The sequence below is a fragment of the Solanum tuberosum genome, unplaced genomic scaffold, assembly GCF_000226075.1.
Source record: "Solanum tuberosum cultivar DM 1-3 516 R44 unplaced genomic scaffold, SolTub_3.0 scf00159, whole genome shotgun sequence".
In the NCBI taxonomy this organism is placed as follows: Eukaryota; Viridiplantae; Streptophyta; class Magnoliopsida; order Solanales; family Solanaceae; genus Solanum; species Solanum tuberosum.
Window position 1 is genome coordinate 535,966 of NW_006239089.1, and position 15,904 is coordinate 551,869.

The window sequence follows — 15,904 nt, forward strand, 5'->3', positions numbered from 1 at the left end:
TCTATTATTTGCTTCATGTTTTAAAGTCCTTGTTTGTTTTGTTTGACGTGCTAATAATTTAATACAAAATGACTAATGACCTCCCTAATAGTTCGTCCATGCCTCTAGCTCATTAAAGTTTAGGGCCAGGATGAGTAAGCATTATTATTAGGGGTCGTCGCTAGAAAATACTAGAACACTTTAGATTACAATCAAAAGATTTGAGTAGATAGTCGGATATTTATGCAATATGACAGCTGATTCTGAAACTGTTTTTGGTTAATAAGCATTTAACTATGTTAATAATCTTTCTCTGGCTCCTTCCCAAATATTGATATTTATGTTCTCTTTTGCTGCCTTACCCAATTAATATGTGTAATGAGATACACTTCTGATTTTGAGTTTGTACGAAGCAATGTGGCTATGGTAAACCTAGTTAAAAAGGATTCCTGTAAACCTAGTTAAAAAGTATTCCTATAATTTGTGTCTAGTTTACTCATGAAAATACTGCAATTGCGGAGTGTCAAATAACTTAACGATGCTAAGTGGAATATTTTAATTGTGCAGACTCGCTTGTGTACATGCCCTGATAATTTAAAATCGACATTTGAGTTGTTCAATTAAGAGAAACAAGCCTATTGAGACGTTACACAAGACTTTTGGAGGGAGTTTGTAAGTTGATGGGATCCATATCTGGCAACATGCTTAGAACTGTAAGTCCGGAAGTTGCAAAGTCTATAAATCCTGAGCTGAGTTGGAAGTCTGTGACAAAGGGAAGGCGGTCTAGGAGGACAGTTGCTAGACGCCTCAATGAGGGTATGAAGGTGATGAACAGGAGTCCCAAGAGGGTTGGAGATTTTTCAGGCTCAGATTCTGACAAGGTACCTTGTGATTCTTTTGTAATGATTTCATCAATACAATTTTTAGTATGTCTAATTGTTGCATCTATTAAATATTTAGCAGATTCATGGAGCTGGCTGTTGGTCTTCTGATAAGGCTGAACATGTTCCAATTAAGAAAAGAAGGAATTTGCTTCAAACTTCATCGGCGCAATCCCGAAATCCATCTATTGACTGTGAAGATTCACTATCACCACAATCTCTTCTAGCAACTCCTACGCCATCAGAAGACTCCGAGCAAATTTCGATTAATAGCCATTCATCTGATAATTGGAGTTCAGACCCCCGTTCTAGTGGACGTGCGTTGAGATTTGACAGAAAGGCAGCCCGTAAAGTTGGTCTTAGTGATAGATTGGTAGATGCTAAAAGTTCTAAGGTTGCTACTGGGAAACTTTACAATTCAGAAGACTTCTTGGGAATTGCGCTTTTAGCTGATGCTGCTTGCACTAATGACAAGGATGGTGACCTTGATAATGCAAAGGAAGCACATGCTATGGTTGCATGTGCAGCACCAGGGGGATTTGTTGGGTCTACTCCTCATTCGAAGGTCATATCGGCCCTGAAGGAGTTGACGGATCCTGGTAGAGGAGATATGATGCATGGAAGCAACATGGAGGCCTCCACTGTTAATGAATCGGCTGTTGCTCTTAAAGGTTTTGCTGACTTTAAAGAACCTTCAGTTGTAAGTAGAGCAGTGTCACCAAATGTCGACAGAATACACTGGGATCTCAACACCTTAATGGAAACATGGGTGCAACCTCCCAAGGATTCTTCTATGGAAAATGCCTTTGCCAATGGCTTAGATGATAGAGCACAGAAAGAGAAACTCAAAATAGAAATTTGTGATAAAAAGGGGGATTTTGAATACTATAAACCCATTTCTGGGCCTCCTGATCAAAATGGAACAGTTTATGAGTTTGCTGAAGTATGCAAGCTTGAATCAGTCTCAGTTAATGATAGAATCTCTGGTGAGTTTGGAAACATTGTTAGCCATTCTACCAAAGCCTTGGACTCTTTATCTGCCCAAAGAGAAACATTTGATGAACTTGTCACTGGAGATGCATCATTAGCTGATTCTTCTTTAGTTAAATCACATAATGCTTCATGCATGCTTGTTTCAAATGGATTAATTACGAATGCTTCTGATGGCCTAGTTTTGACACAGATTAGAGATTCTTCTGTAAAGGCTGCAGGATTTAATAAAGCTGCTTTATCTGAGGTCCCATACCCAGCAAAGCCTGGTTGTGAGAATGCCTCTAAATACATTGACTGTAGTGATCCTATAACCAGTGAAGTATCTGATACTAGTATTTTGAATGTCATGGATGTTGAAAGTTCTGATAGTAATCCTACAGAAAAATATTTCTGCAATCATTCATCCAAGTGTGAAGATTTGTCTGCCTCAAAGGCCTCAATAGTTGAGGGCCAGTCTATTACCGTTGAACCCATGGAGCAACATTACAACAAATTAGCTATTGATTCTCAAATGCAGTTAGAAGGGAATGAAGTAATTTCTAAGTTCAGTGATAACTTAATATTTAATCAAGTGGAAAACTGCACAACTTCTGGGAAGGACTCATCAAGAAGCTGTAATGAGGGATTGCAGATCGATGATACTAGTCAATTTGCAAGGAGTGCTTCGGCTTTTGAAGATAGCCATAATTCTGATATATCTCATGAAGATCATAGTCAACTGATTAGTCGAGAGCATGTGACTAGAATTGAGGCTGGCTATGATTCTCCATTTGAGGATGGAGAATTAAAGGGATCAATTATGTATTCTTTGGAGGACAATGAAATTAAGGATGGTGAAGATGAATGTGTTAATTATGCATCAGATGGTAGAGTTGACTTGGATTTTGATGTTAGTGATTACCCATCCTCTGAAATGGTTGAAGCAGGTTCTGATGGTTCACAAAGTACAGAAAAAAGAATCTCGTCAACCAGCGGACCAGGAGTGAATTTTGTGAAGGGTGGATCTGCAAAAAACTTTATGAAGAGGCAATTCAACAGGAAGGACAATAGCATTGGTGATAGTGATGGAAAGAAAGGGTTGGGTCCTGGATCTGGATCTACAACTCTAAGGTTCAGTGATAAGATTGGAGGAAAAGAAGATACTTTTAGAAAAGGACATACATCTGATCGCATGGCAGCATATGAATTTAGAGGGTCATACACGGAGGAAATTAGTTCAAAGACAAACAGAGGGAAGCTACAGTCACGTATTGAAGGACCGCTATATTTGGGTGCGGCAGATGGGAATAGCGCTGCACGGAAGTACCAAAACAGGTGGGTTTTTGTTTCCAAGACTAATGTCCTTTACAATGTTCTTTCCTTAAAGTCTAACATAAAAGTCTTTCTTTCTTATAAATTACCTGATAATTTTAGCACCAATGCATGTGAGTATTTGTTTTTCTGACTATGATGCCTCTTAAGATGGTTCTTTCCTTTGAGTCTTGCTTTCTTATAATTTACTTGATGATTCTTGTAGGCCCCATAACCTTATTGGTTGTTACAATAAGCCAGTAAGAGAAGGTAGTCCAGATAAATTCGTTGGTAGATATCGATCTGGTTATACTTCACAAGACAAAGGGGCAATGAATGGCCAGTGGAATAGCTCGAATTCAAGAAATTGCTACCCAAATGCTTATCGTGACCCTGAGAGTGATAATTACTCAAGGCACTGCAATTTTGCAAATTCTGCTGACAAGTTTGGTGGGTTAAACTCTCGAGATCATCAGCAATCAATAATTTTTCCCTCAGAAGGTGCGCGCAGGCCACCTGTGAGGAGGAGATCATCTGTTGAAAGGGATGACTATTATGATGTCCATAGGAGGATGGTACCAGTGAGAGGAGGCTACCGGAGCCGCAATGGTGCTGAAAGTGTCTCTGAGAGGGTTGCAAGAGGTGTAAGGGAAGAAGGGTATGAGTTTATGCCTGGTGATGGTGATTTATCTTCTATACGCGTGCCTCAGTATATACCCAGAGGAGAAAGAACTGGTTCTCCAGCTTCAAGTAGAGTAGCTCGAATTTCACTGCCGAGGAGGAGATCTCGTTTAAGATCTAGAACACCTTCTCCCCATTCGTGGCATACACAGAGAGAACGAAACCTCAACAGCAGAAGAAGGCATAGTAGATCTCCAGATATAAGGTCTGATGCCAGAATGAAGCGAACAAGAATGCCCTTCCAGAAACATGGTTTTACAGCCAATTATGGTGAAGATTTCTCATCTCCAACAAGAGGCCACTGCCCCCCTGAACAAAGTTCTAGATGGATAGATGAGAGAAGTTTTGCAGATGAAAATTCAAAGAATAGGTGGTCTCGTTAAAATAATTAGGTCCCCTTGGAGCAGCCCTGTCAAGTGAAGTTAGATGAAACATCGTGGTCATGTACTTTTTGGTCTTTTGTGCACCGGTTTAGGGTCTTGTTATCATTCTTAGGTCTTTTCTTAGTAAGCATTTACTTGTAAAAATTGAAAAATACAAAATAGAGTCATGTTTAGCTTACAAGTTACGCTTCCATTTTCAAAGATAAGAGAACTTTTCTACTGATTGTAGAAGAGCCCATAAGAATGTTCAACATATGTGCTGAGTGTCGTTTACATTATGTTTGAGTACCATTTCGATAATCTCAACTGTGACTTCTTTCTTAATTCTACTTTCTTCTATCTCAACTGTGACTTCTTTCTTAATTCTACTTCTTCTATCTCAACTGTGACTTCTTTCTTAATTCTACTTTCTTCTATCTCAACTGTGACTTCTTTCTTAATTCTACTTCTTCTATCTCAACTGTGACTTCTTTCTTAATTCTACTTCTTCTATCTCAACTGTGACTTCTTTCTTAATTCTACTTTCTTCTATCTCAACTGTGACTTCTTTCTTAATTCTACTTCTTCTATCTCAACTGTGACTTCTTTCTTAATTCTACTTCTTCTATCTCAACTGTGACTTCTTTCTTAATTCTACTTCTTCTATCTCAACTGTGACTTCTTTCTTAATTCTACTTTCTTCTATCTCAACTGTGACTTCTTTCTTAATTCTACTTTCTTCTATCTCAACTGTGACTTCTTTCTTAATTCTACTTTCTTCTATCTCAACTGTGACTTCTTTCTTAATTCTACTTCTTCTATCTCAACTGTGACTTCTTTCTTAATTCTACTTTCTTCTATCTCAACTGTGACTTCTTTCTTAATTCTACTTTCTTCTATCTCAACTGTGACTTCTTTCTTAATTCTACTTTCTTCTATCCTTTATAGTATTATTCATTCTCTGTTGTTGTTCTGTCTATATGTTTCTCAGATTGTTAGCTGTCTTATTGATGTTTGACTGTGAGCAAGAATCACAGCCTTACCTTAGTTTTTGCTTACTTTTTCTTTGAGTTTGAGATTTTCTTTATTTGTTCTTTTTCTGATGTTTTTGGAGTTCACGTACACTTTATACATTGATTAGTATCGATAACACTAAAGTGTATACTGCTGCAATGTTTTGCCTTTAATCTTCTTGTTTTTGGTTTCACTAAATTGTGTATTTTCTGAGCTTTTTGTGTCTTTAATATATATGCCAAATTTGTTAAGTAGTATATTATTTTCTGTTTATTAGTTTTAGCAGAGGCTTTCTAACTCAAATTTCTGTTGGCAGAAAAATTATTTATACAACAAAGACTCGAATAGCAGACAACATTACTGTTAAATGATTGTGATTCTGTCTTGTACCTCATATGGCAATTTTTTTTTTAGTGTCAACAAGATGAAGTGGTGAATATTGTTGTGCCTTTTTTTTGCTTCTGCATTTTATCCTTTACGTTTAAAAAATTTGCAACAAAGGAGATTGAATTAAGTTACTTAAACAATATATTCATTAAAAAACAAGCTTGCTAAAAGGATTCTTACAATGTGAAGCACAACTTTGCAAGCAATGTGATTAATCTAGGTAAATTTTTTTTGGTGGTATCATGCATGAAACGCTCTAGAATGGAATTTTTGAATCAAGTTTTCACTTCACCATAGATTGTAGAAGGTATTGCCTTACAATTTATGTTAGCAAATTATATTTTCCTTCTGGTTATAAATCAATTGAACTAACTGGATTGTCCATTAAGTTTATTCATGAACTTATACTTATATTCATGTATGTGTATTTCCTAGGTGATATGAGCCTTTTGGAATAACAATATATCTACTAATTTGACATTCAGTATGGTTGGCGACCTTTAGATTGATAGATATCATTCGTCATTATAAGATACACTTGAATAGAAGAAAAGTATTTCCCTTCATCTACTTATCTTGTCTTCTTGGTATAACAAACATTCGAATTTATATTTACATACTTGCAAGTTGCATGCTAGTCCAAACAGAAGAAATACAAAAAAATGTTTTTATTAATTTTTAGATGTTAGTTAAATTACCATGACGATAGATAAAAAATTGAATATTATGCAATAAACAAAACTTAGATCACAAATATCACGGTCACATAGATCAAATCCAAGCTTGTAACTTTATTATAGCAGCTATTTAAATAGGTTCTTCGATTTTACGTAGGATATAACAAGACAAATATATTACTAAAAGTTAAAATGAGTTGAAAATGCTTTAATTGTTAAGAATAAAATCACATCAAATTAATCTCAAATCACATCGAAAAACGTCAACGATTTATCAAGCTTAATTACTAAATTGAAATTATAAATCCAATACGAAATTGGAGACCCTCTCGAACAAGACTTTCTTTTCCTTTAATTTCTATCTTCTCTGATATTTGCTTGAAAATTTTAATTTTAACATTTAGATATCTTGTTCTTTTGTATATCCAATTTTTTTCTAAAATTAAGCTTAACAAATGATAAGGATAATGAACTCGATTTAATTTACTTCCGAAAAAGGAAAATAGTTTATCGATTGACCAATATGCCCCTGATTCCACTTCCCCAGAATTTTTGCCCTATTTTACACACAGGTGTTCTGTGAGAAGCAACAAATTCGAGCATAGCCAAAAATGGAAGAAGAATGAGGCGACAGAGAGTTTGGGATTTTCTGTAAAAGGGTGGTTGGCCTTCTCTGCTTTGCCAGTGATTTCTCCATTAATGGAACAAAAAGCCAACAACCCTTTTAAATGAACAAGAAAAACAAACATTATTAATATTTAATTCTTCCAAACACACCCTAATTATACTTTTCTTCCTCTTTCTCCTTCTCCTCTCTTTGTGCTGCTGAATGCTGATGTTGTAACGGGGGCTATGACGATTGATTGCTTCCTTTCTGGGCTATGTTCAATCACGGCATTGAGGAAAATCCGACCCGTATCTTGGCAGGGCGACCCGGTTAAGGCTTTGAATAGCAAACTGGTGTCTGCAGCCATGGCGGCGTCGCTTTTCTCTTTTGCTTTGTTAAGAAATACAGCAAATCTGAGCCCTTAATATCCCAATTCGTGGTCTTGAATGGTGAGTCCATTCTCGGGTCGGAAAACCCATTACGGGTTTGAGACGAAGAATGAGGCATCGGAGAAATTGGGATTTTCTGTGAAGGGTGGTTGCCCATCTCATTTTTGCCAGTGATTTCGCCATTGCTAACCAAAAAAAACCAACAGCCCTTTAAAATAAACAAAATAAATAAATAAAAAATTGGATGAACTTCGTCCGTACACACCCCTATACTCTTGTTGTTGATGATGATGTTGTGAAGGGGCTGTGATGATTGCTTGCTTCCTTTTTGGGCTTTGTTCAATCACGGCATTGAGAAGATCCGACCCGTATCTTGGCAGGGCGACCTGGTTAAGGCTTTGAATAGCAAATTAGTGTCACTGCAGCCATGGCGTTGTCGCTCTTCTCCATCGCATAATTCAAATACAGCAAATCTGAGCCCTCAATAATTTGTTTCATGGTTTTGGATGGCGAGTTTTATCGGGTCGGAAAACCTATTATGGGTTTGCGTTGAAATTTCAGCTCTGAAGAATGAGGCATACAACAAACGGGAAATTCAAAGAATGAAAAAAACAAATAATTTCCCCAAACATGGAAAAGGTTAGCCTAGAAAGAAAGAAAGAAATGAGCCAAAATAGAGAGTTTGGATGCTTGTTACCTTATTGTTTTTGTTTTTGCGTATAATTTAGTTTGTCTTATTTTATTCTTTACCATACCTATTTAAAGTAGTGTTTATCCCCAAATTTGATACCCTTTTCTATATCTTGATAGTCCAAAAATTCCGAGGTTATGAAGATATCTTAAAAAAGACTGAAAAACATTTGAGTTAATTCCTAGTCCTGGCATGGCAAAGACAACTTGGAAGGTCTGTGAAGGAGGATGAGAAATAATAAATTTCTTGTAGTCCCTTCTCACGAGGCAACCAATCTTTGCAGCCATGCCTGTTTTAGCTCTGCTCTTTGATTAACTAGGCGAAAATCTGAGCCTCCTACCTCAGTTTAACTTAGTTTCATGATTTGATCACTGAAACAGTATCTGTTAGGGGCTTTCTTGAATTGATCTAAAAAATCAGTTATTGTTTTTCAATCTTGAAATTGATTTTATTTTTTCAAAAATGTTGTGGGATAATTTGGTTTTCATGAAAAGAGTGGCAAACAATGGCATGGTCTTGAGTCTTGATGCCTTCATGTCCCCACTAACTTATTTCTGAAATTTGGTGACTGGTCCCAAGCAAGAGTCGATGATAGCAAACACAGGTGATGGTGAATGTTGATAGGAAAGTAAAACATTAATTTCTGAAATTTGATGACTGGTCCCAAACAAGAGTCGATGATAGCAAACACAGGTGACGGTGAATGTTGATAGGAAAGTAGAACTACTTTTAGCTTCAACTGACAAGTATATCTATAGTTTGGTCAGTAATAAACTTGGCATATTGGTCTTTCTTATTCATTATCACTATCTTAATGTAAAGTAATACTAATTTCTATGCATCATGAGTATATCTCTTACAAAGAATCCCTCAAATTGCCAATGCATGGTGAATTCTGTATTGTTCTAGCGCTCATTTGTAAGTCAGACTGTCCTCGAGTCTCACTGGACTTTTACTTGACATGCTCAAAGCCTCTTGTTGCAAGGTCTTTAGCATCTTGAAGACAGTTACAGGTATTAGTACTCCCTGCTGTTATGATAAATTGTTAGTTGAAGGATGAAGCTTGATTCTAATATGTCTAAGTATTCAAATGCAGAACTTTTGCCTTACAATTCCAAGAATTCTGGGAGGTCAATCTTTCTCTTGCTCTTTCTTGCGGTGCCTTTTGAGATTCTTCACTAAAAAATCACTGGACATTTAGTTGCAACAGGTGTGAAATAGTGAGGGAGGGGTATCGAGATGTAGTAGTATTTTAATTTTGTTGTATGAAAATATTTGATGTTTAGACTTCTCTTTTTGCATTGTTCTGTAGCATATGATATTTGGAACATGTTATCTCTATTTCTGGAATAGGCCGGGTCAAGCCTAACAGCATCAAGGAAGCATATGAAAGCTGGTGTTCCTGGGAAATTGAAAAATCCATCTAAAAGGTTTGGGAAATGGTATCTGCTGCTATATTTTGGGGGCACTGGAATGAACGGAATTGTAGATGTTTTGATGAGATTTTAACACCTACACATGTACTCAAAGCAAAATGCTTTAGTGATTGAATAGTTATGTTGTGTATATGAGCAGGCATTATCTCCCTCTCTTGTAATTTTTGCTTGCATCTTCTGGATGCCTTTAATGAATTACCCCTTACTTCATGAAAAAAGTATTGCAAGGTCAAAGCGAAAATCCCCAAAAAACATTCTTCTTTGTTGATCTGAGTTGCTCATCCTGATGCTGTAGTTGTTTTGGAGGAGATCAGCTGAAGATCAGCTGAGTGCAAACTACATCTTCTTGGCGCATGGACAAAAAACAAATTGCTTCATTATACTTAATTATTTGGGCTTAAAGACATAGTTTCATGATGTTTAACCATTTTCTTAATTTTGTCCAAATCTTGCAGACTCTACTGGAGATAAAGAGAAGGAACTCTTTCATACCATGGTCTGCTGTGGCTGTAAAAAGTTAAACTCTATGCATGAAGTTGTCATTTGCATAATGATACACATAGTATTTCAGGGCATGGAGAACTTATTAACAATGGTTTGTGATTTCTACTTCACCTCTATTTTTATGTCTATCTTCATTTTAACTTCCTATTTTCTGAAATTCTGTGCATGTTAATGAGCAATTGTTTGTAATCATCAATTTATATGTGAAACTCTAGGATGTCCTATGGCTGTGAGTTAAAGAAATGAAATTTGGCTCTCAATGAGTATAAAGTGAAATCTTATTGTTGCCCTTTGGTTATATTTTGATAATTAGTACTGTTGGTTATAATGAGGATTACTATAAACTGGCATGTCAATGTTCATTTATCTTTTTCTCGATACGCTCACTGCTGCCATTGACATTTATCAAGTTAGGTGTCTATGTTACATATCTATTGCTTGAACCCCAAAATTTTACAAAAAAAAAACCCTTATTTGTTCGACCATCTTTGTTAGCTGTTATTTCTATTTCAACTTGTGGTTTGACTCAATAACAAGAAAAAGAAGCATTATTGGTGCCTTATTTGTTGGAACAAATGACTCACAAATTAACGTGAACAAAGTTAGGAAGAATAGGAAGTGGACATATGCTTATTTGCAATGTATGTTCAACCTAAAATCTTATATATATGTTAAGAGACTAAGTTAATTTTAACATCTGGATTACAGTTTCATTGGTAATTTTAGGATAAAGCTTCATTCTGTATGATAATATTTTTGTTTTAAAAAGGGCCACTAAAAGCAAAATCAGAAAATATATGCAGTAGACATCAAAGAGGTAGTAACAGCTTAAACTAAGTAATATTTTTTCTTGAAACTAAAACCAATATTGTTCTTGAAAAGTATATTCTAAAATTTTCTAATTTTAAAGTAATAACATCTTTGTTGTCTATATGCACTTTCTTTTTAAGGAGGAGGAGATTTAACAGCCTGTTTAGGTTGCTGCTACCATAATTTTTTTTCTTTATGCTTCGCCGGAGTGTTCAATGCTGCCAGTAGGGATGGTGGAAGTGGCGGTGGTTAGTAGGATTGACAGCTTTAAAGAGGTGATGATGATTTTGTCAATGCTATTTCGATACCTTGTCAAGTTTCACATGTCTATTTTAGTGGATGCTTTTAAGAATATAACAGTAGAAGTATATACCGGATTGTTGCACCAGATAATCTTATTTAAAGAATTTCAAGGCATTGAAGTACCACCTAGCTACCACTTATGCTAAGATCCAGAGGAGAACTATCTTTGGATTACACTCTAGCCCTTTTCCCAGACACTTGATCTCTTATGTTGTTGATGAAGCATTGAAGATGAAAATCCTTAGTGAAATGTCTCTTTTGTTTTGTTTTTTTTCTTCTTTTCAAATTAGTGCAGAGATGAGGATAGTTCAATGAAAGATAAGATGACCAAGTTGATGATTAGTTGAAAGATTCAGCAAAAAAAGGTAAAACCAGCTTCTGAAGATTAACTGCAGCACATCAAAGTATCAACTCTTTCATGTGAGATAGAGAATTGGTTTATGTAAGTCATGTCTTTAAACATTTAGTGCATCGTTCGATTCGGAATACTCCTATATTTTAGATTAAGCTGATGTATTTTATTGATTTCCTAAAGAGAGTGGCAGGGCTCCTTGAGTAAATGTGCAACGAGTAGAGTAAGATTTTTTCTGGTACAAAAGTGGCAGTGCTGAGCCCACGGAGTAACAACTTAATTCAATGCCGTTGGTGTTTCTACAATTACTCGTATATATCTAGGAAATGACTTTTAGGCGTGAAATCGACATGTATACTGATTGAAGAATTAATGCAGCAGCTTCATTTAAGATTCAACGAAGTCCATAGGTATACCAAACATCTTTTGTTGATTTGATTGATAATTTGTACTCCTGTATATTAATTTTTGATTATCTCATTTTGTTAAAAATGTCATGTAAGAGTCACAAGTTAAGTTAAAAATACGATATTGTGCGTACTTCTTTCACTTTGTAGACATTTTTATCTGTTGAACCAAGGAAGCATGCATAAAGATGCATCCTACTATTTTACAGTAGTGTAAAACTGAGTGGAAACAAATTAATTAACAAGGCATGTAAGGAGTGGGTTTACTAAGATTATGTAATAAGACAAATTTTGATCAAAAAAAGAAATATCTAATACCTTGTAGCTTGCTACTTAAGATCTCTCTGGAATATTACCTCCCTCCTGCTTCACTTAAGTGTGTTATGGGATCGAAGCCTGAATGGTGGAGTTGTAGCTGAATACGAGTGAGGATGCAAAGGAAAGATCAGATCACTTGGTATCAAAAACACGCCTAAACTATCATTATTTTTTATCTTCATACTTAAACGGTTGAGAGTGTGAGAAACACACTTAAACTATCACTCATTAATATGAGAAACATACCTCAATTTTTTTTTCATTCAAGCTTGAATAACCCTAAAGAAAATTTTGTTGAATGCGATTTAGGGAGTCTTAATATTTCCCAAGATTGCTATCGGCTAAATGCATGATTGGAGTAAGATAAAAAAAATTGTATGATATATGTGTGTGACAAAAGTCTTCGTATACACTTTCATTACTAAATCATACAAGTAGTAATTTATGTATATTATCACCTTAATATGACTTAATAATGATAAATTAATATAATCTAATGTAACACTGATTACACGGATAAAATTTTGACATTGAAGTAGCTCCATTAGTTTACTTTTAATATTATATATATATTTTTAAATCTGAAGTCAGATTTAGTTGATTGAGCAAATGAAGAAGAAAAACCTTTCACTGTCCTCTTCTAATTAAAATTACGTAATCCTAATAATTATTGCTGACTATTTTTGTTTTTGTTTATATTACCTTATAAAAAAACTATTGACTTTTTTTGTCGCATAAGATACATCAGCCCTCAGGAAAGCCACATTTTGCATAATAAACATTATGCTACAAGGAATTTGGTTGATAACCACACATTCTATATATATATATACTAGATATAGGACCCCGTGCCAGCACGGGGCCCAATATATATATATTTTTTAATTTTAATTTATGTTATATTATGAAATTTGAGAAGTTATTGAAAATTTTATATGATTTTAAAAATATTTTAAATTGTTATCTATTGTGATTTGTAGTACTTTTTTTTTACTATAATTTTGTAAAATAATATTTATTACTCTGTTTGTTGTAATTTATGTGGCACATGTAGAATTTCAAATATTTAACCATTTTTATATGTCTTTTTAATATATTAAGTTGTTAATTATTGTATTTTATAGTACATTTTGAACCTAATTTTTTAATAATATATGTTTTTTGCCATGTCCCAATTTATGTGGCATTAATTGATAGATTTGTTGGAGTCGAAAGATTTATTTTGTTAATTATTGTAATTTATAGTTTGTTTTTGGTCAATTTCAAACAATATATGTTGTTAATTGATAGAATACTTTTAATGTAATTTTAAAAAAAAATTATGTGTGACTCTTCATGTCCCAATTTATGTGGCACATGTAAAGTTTTGACAATTAACCAAAATTTTAATACATTTAAAAAAATATTTTTAAGTCGTTAAATTTTAAGTAATAAGTAATTTAAATTGTTGTATTATTTATTACAATTTATAATACTTTTAAAGTAGTTAAAATATTGTACGCTATTGTGATTTGTAGTACTTTTTTTTAACATAATTTTGAAAGTAATATTTATTACTCTATTTGTTCTAATTTATGTGGCACATGCAGAATTTCAAATATTAACCATTTTTTATATGTCTCTTTAATATATTAAGTTGTTAATTATTGTATTTTATAGTACATTTTGAACCTAATTTTTTAATAATATATGTTATTTGCCATGTCCCAATTTATGTGGCATTAATTGATAGATTTGTTGGAGTCGAGAGATTTATTTTGTTAATTATTGTAATTTATAGTTTCTTTTTCGTCAATTTCAAACAATATATGTTTATCATATAATCCATTTTATGTGGTACCAATAGAATCTAGAGAGTTAATTAAATTTTTTATATAAGTTTTAAATAATTAAGCTGTTAATTATTGTAATGTATAGTATTACTTATATTATTTTTAAATATATTTAAATATTATATGTTAGGTTTTTTATCCTAATTTATATGGCATTGATAGAATTTAAAGTGTCAAATAATTGTTAATTATTGTAATAGATAATATGGAGTATTTAAGTCATTTATAGTATAGTATAATTAATATATAATATGTAGTATTTAAGTGTTATATTATGGAATTTGAGAAGTTATTGAAATTTTTATATGATTTTAAAAATATTTTAAATTGTTAGCTATTGTGATTTGTAGTACTTTTTTTTAACATAATTTTGAAAGTAATATTTATTACTCTATTTGTTCTAATTTATGTGGCACATGCAGAATTTCAAATATTAACCATTTTTTATATGTCTCTTTAATATATTAAGTTGTTAATTATTGTATTTTATAGTACATTTTGAACCTAATTTTTTAATAATATATGTTATTTGCCATGTCCCAATTTATGTGGCATTAATTGATAGATTTGTTGGAGTCGAGAGATTTATTTTGTTAATTATTGTAATTTATAGTTTCTTTTTCGTCAATTTCAAACAATATATGTTGTTAATTGATAGATTTTTTGGAGTGGACTATTTTTTTATTAATTATTGTAATTTATTGTTTCTTTTTCGTCAATTTCAAACAATATATGTTGTTAATTGATAGATTTTTTGGAGTGGACTATTTTTTTATTAATTATTGTAATTTATTGTTTCTTTTTCGTCAATTTCAAACAATATATGTTTATTATATAATCTATTTTATGTGGTACCAATAGTATTTAGAGAGTCAATTAAATTTTTTATTTAAGTTTTAAATAATTAAGCTGTTAATTATTGTAATGTATAGTATTACTTATATTATTTTTAAATATATTTAAATATTATATGTTAGGTTTTTTATCCTAATTTATATCGCATTGATAGAATTTAATGTGTCAAATAATTGTTAATTATTGTAATAGATAATATGGAGTATTTAAGTCATTTATAGTATAGTAATTAATAATTAATATATAATATGTATTTAAGTGGAAGGTGGTGGGGCCCACTTATGTATTTTAGAAATATATTGGATATTAGTAGTGATTTATAGTGTAGTAATTAATATATAATATGTAGTATTGAAGTGGAAGGTGATGGAGCCCACTTATATATTTTATAAATATATTGGACATTAGTAGGGATCTTATTGGATGGTTGGTAGTAATTCCTAGAGTCTTCTATAATATAGTAATATTCCAAAAAATATCAACACTGAGGGTGAAATTATTAGTATAATTTCCCCTCATGGCCCCCAGCTTATTGACATTCTTTTTAATACTATTGTTTTGTACACAATAACAATAATAGCAATACCCTCAATCCAACTTAATAAAATAATTTTGCTACTGCTAAGAGAATTTATTAAGTTGTGGTTGAGTGATAAATACTTTTTCATTCTTAATCAGAGTTGTCCTCCTCAGTCCTGGTACGAAGATGCCTTTGTTAGTGAGTGTTTTAGCTCCAATGTGAGATTTAATTGAGCTCCAATATGGGTATCGAAAACTGAATTGGAAAGCCAAAAAAAAATGATTTTACATGGTAGACCATGACAACCGCCCAAATCTTTTTTCTTAATCAACTAGATTCTTAAGGCCCGTGATACGGGCCCAATATAATCAATTATTAATCATTATTTGACAAATATTAAAAGGTATTTCTATAGCATTCTGATCAACATGAATTAATATTGATCCTGGTAAAAAATTTAGTATAAAAAAATATCAAAAAATAACCATCAAAGAATATAGTGCATTGAATGGTGTTTCTCCTTCCTTAATTAAATATCTTAATTTTGAGTTTTGGATATGAAAAAAATTCTTAATAGAGAGCTCTATATCCGAATGGGCAACTCCAATATAAATAT

At 32.9% G+C, this 15,904-nt stretch overlaps 1 protein-coding gene and 1 long non-coding RNA gene across 11 annotated transcripts in view; both read left to right on the plus strand.

Annotated features, from left to right (window-relative positions):
- The window catches only part of LOC102588494 (uncharacterized), a 6,703-nt gene extending 2,245 nt beyond the window's left edge, over positions 1-4,458 (plus strand). For 3 of the 4 annotated variants that reach the window (XM_006353847.2, XM_015311546.1, XM_015311547.1), the window contains 3 exons: positions 547-860; positions 940-3,167; positions 3,370-4,458. In XM_006353847.2, coding sequence (XP_006353909.1) covers positions 660-860; positions 940-3,167; positions 3,370-4,207 — 3,267 coding nt within the window. In that variant the 5' untranslated portion in view covers positions 547-659 and the 3' untranslated portion in view covers positions 4,208-4,458. The remainder of the gene's footprint in view (positions 1-546; positions 861-939; positions 3,168-3,369) is intronic. The other variant, XM_006353848.2, reaches the window with a different exon arrangement.
- Positions 4,459-6,786: 2,328 nt separating this feature from the next.
- On the plus strand, positions 6,787-11,815 carry LOC102589037 (uncharacterized). 7 transcript variants are annotated; one of them, XR_001474183.1, is made up of 7 exons: positions 6,787-8,964; positions 9,048-9,161; positions 9,264-9,381; positions 9,843-9,982; positions 10,842-10,976; positions 11,295-11,446; positions 11,540-11,815. It is a non-coding gene; the product is annotated as an uncharacterized lncRNA (long non-coding RNA). The 7 variants fall into 7 exon arrangements; XR_001474182.1 differs by having other exon boundaries at positions 9,264-9,982; XR_001474186.1 differs by having other exon boundaries at positions 9,264-9,982; positions 11,295-11,424; positions 11,542-11,815.
- Positions 11,816-15,904: the final 4,089 nt, after the last annotated feature.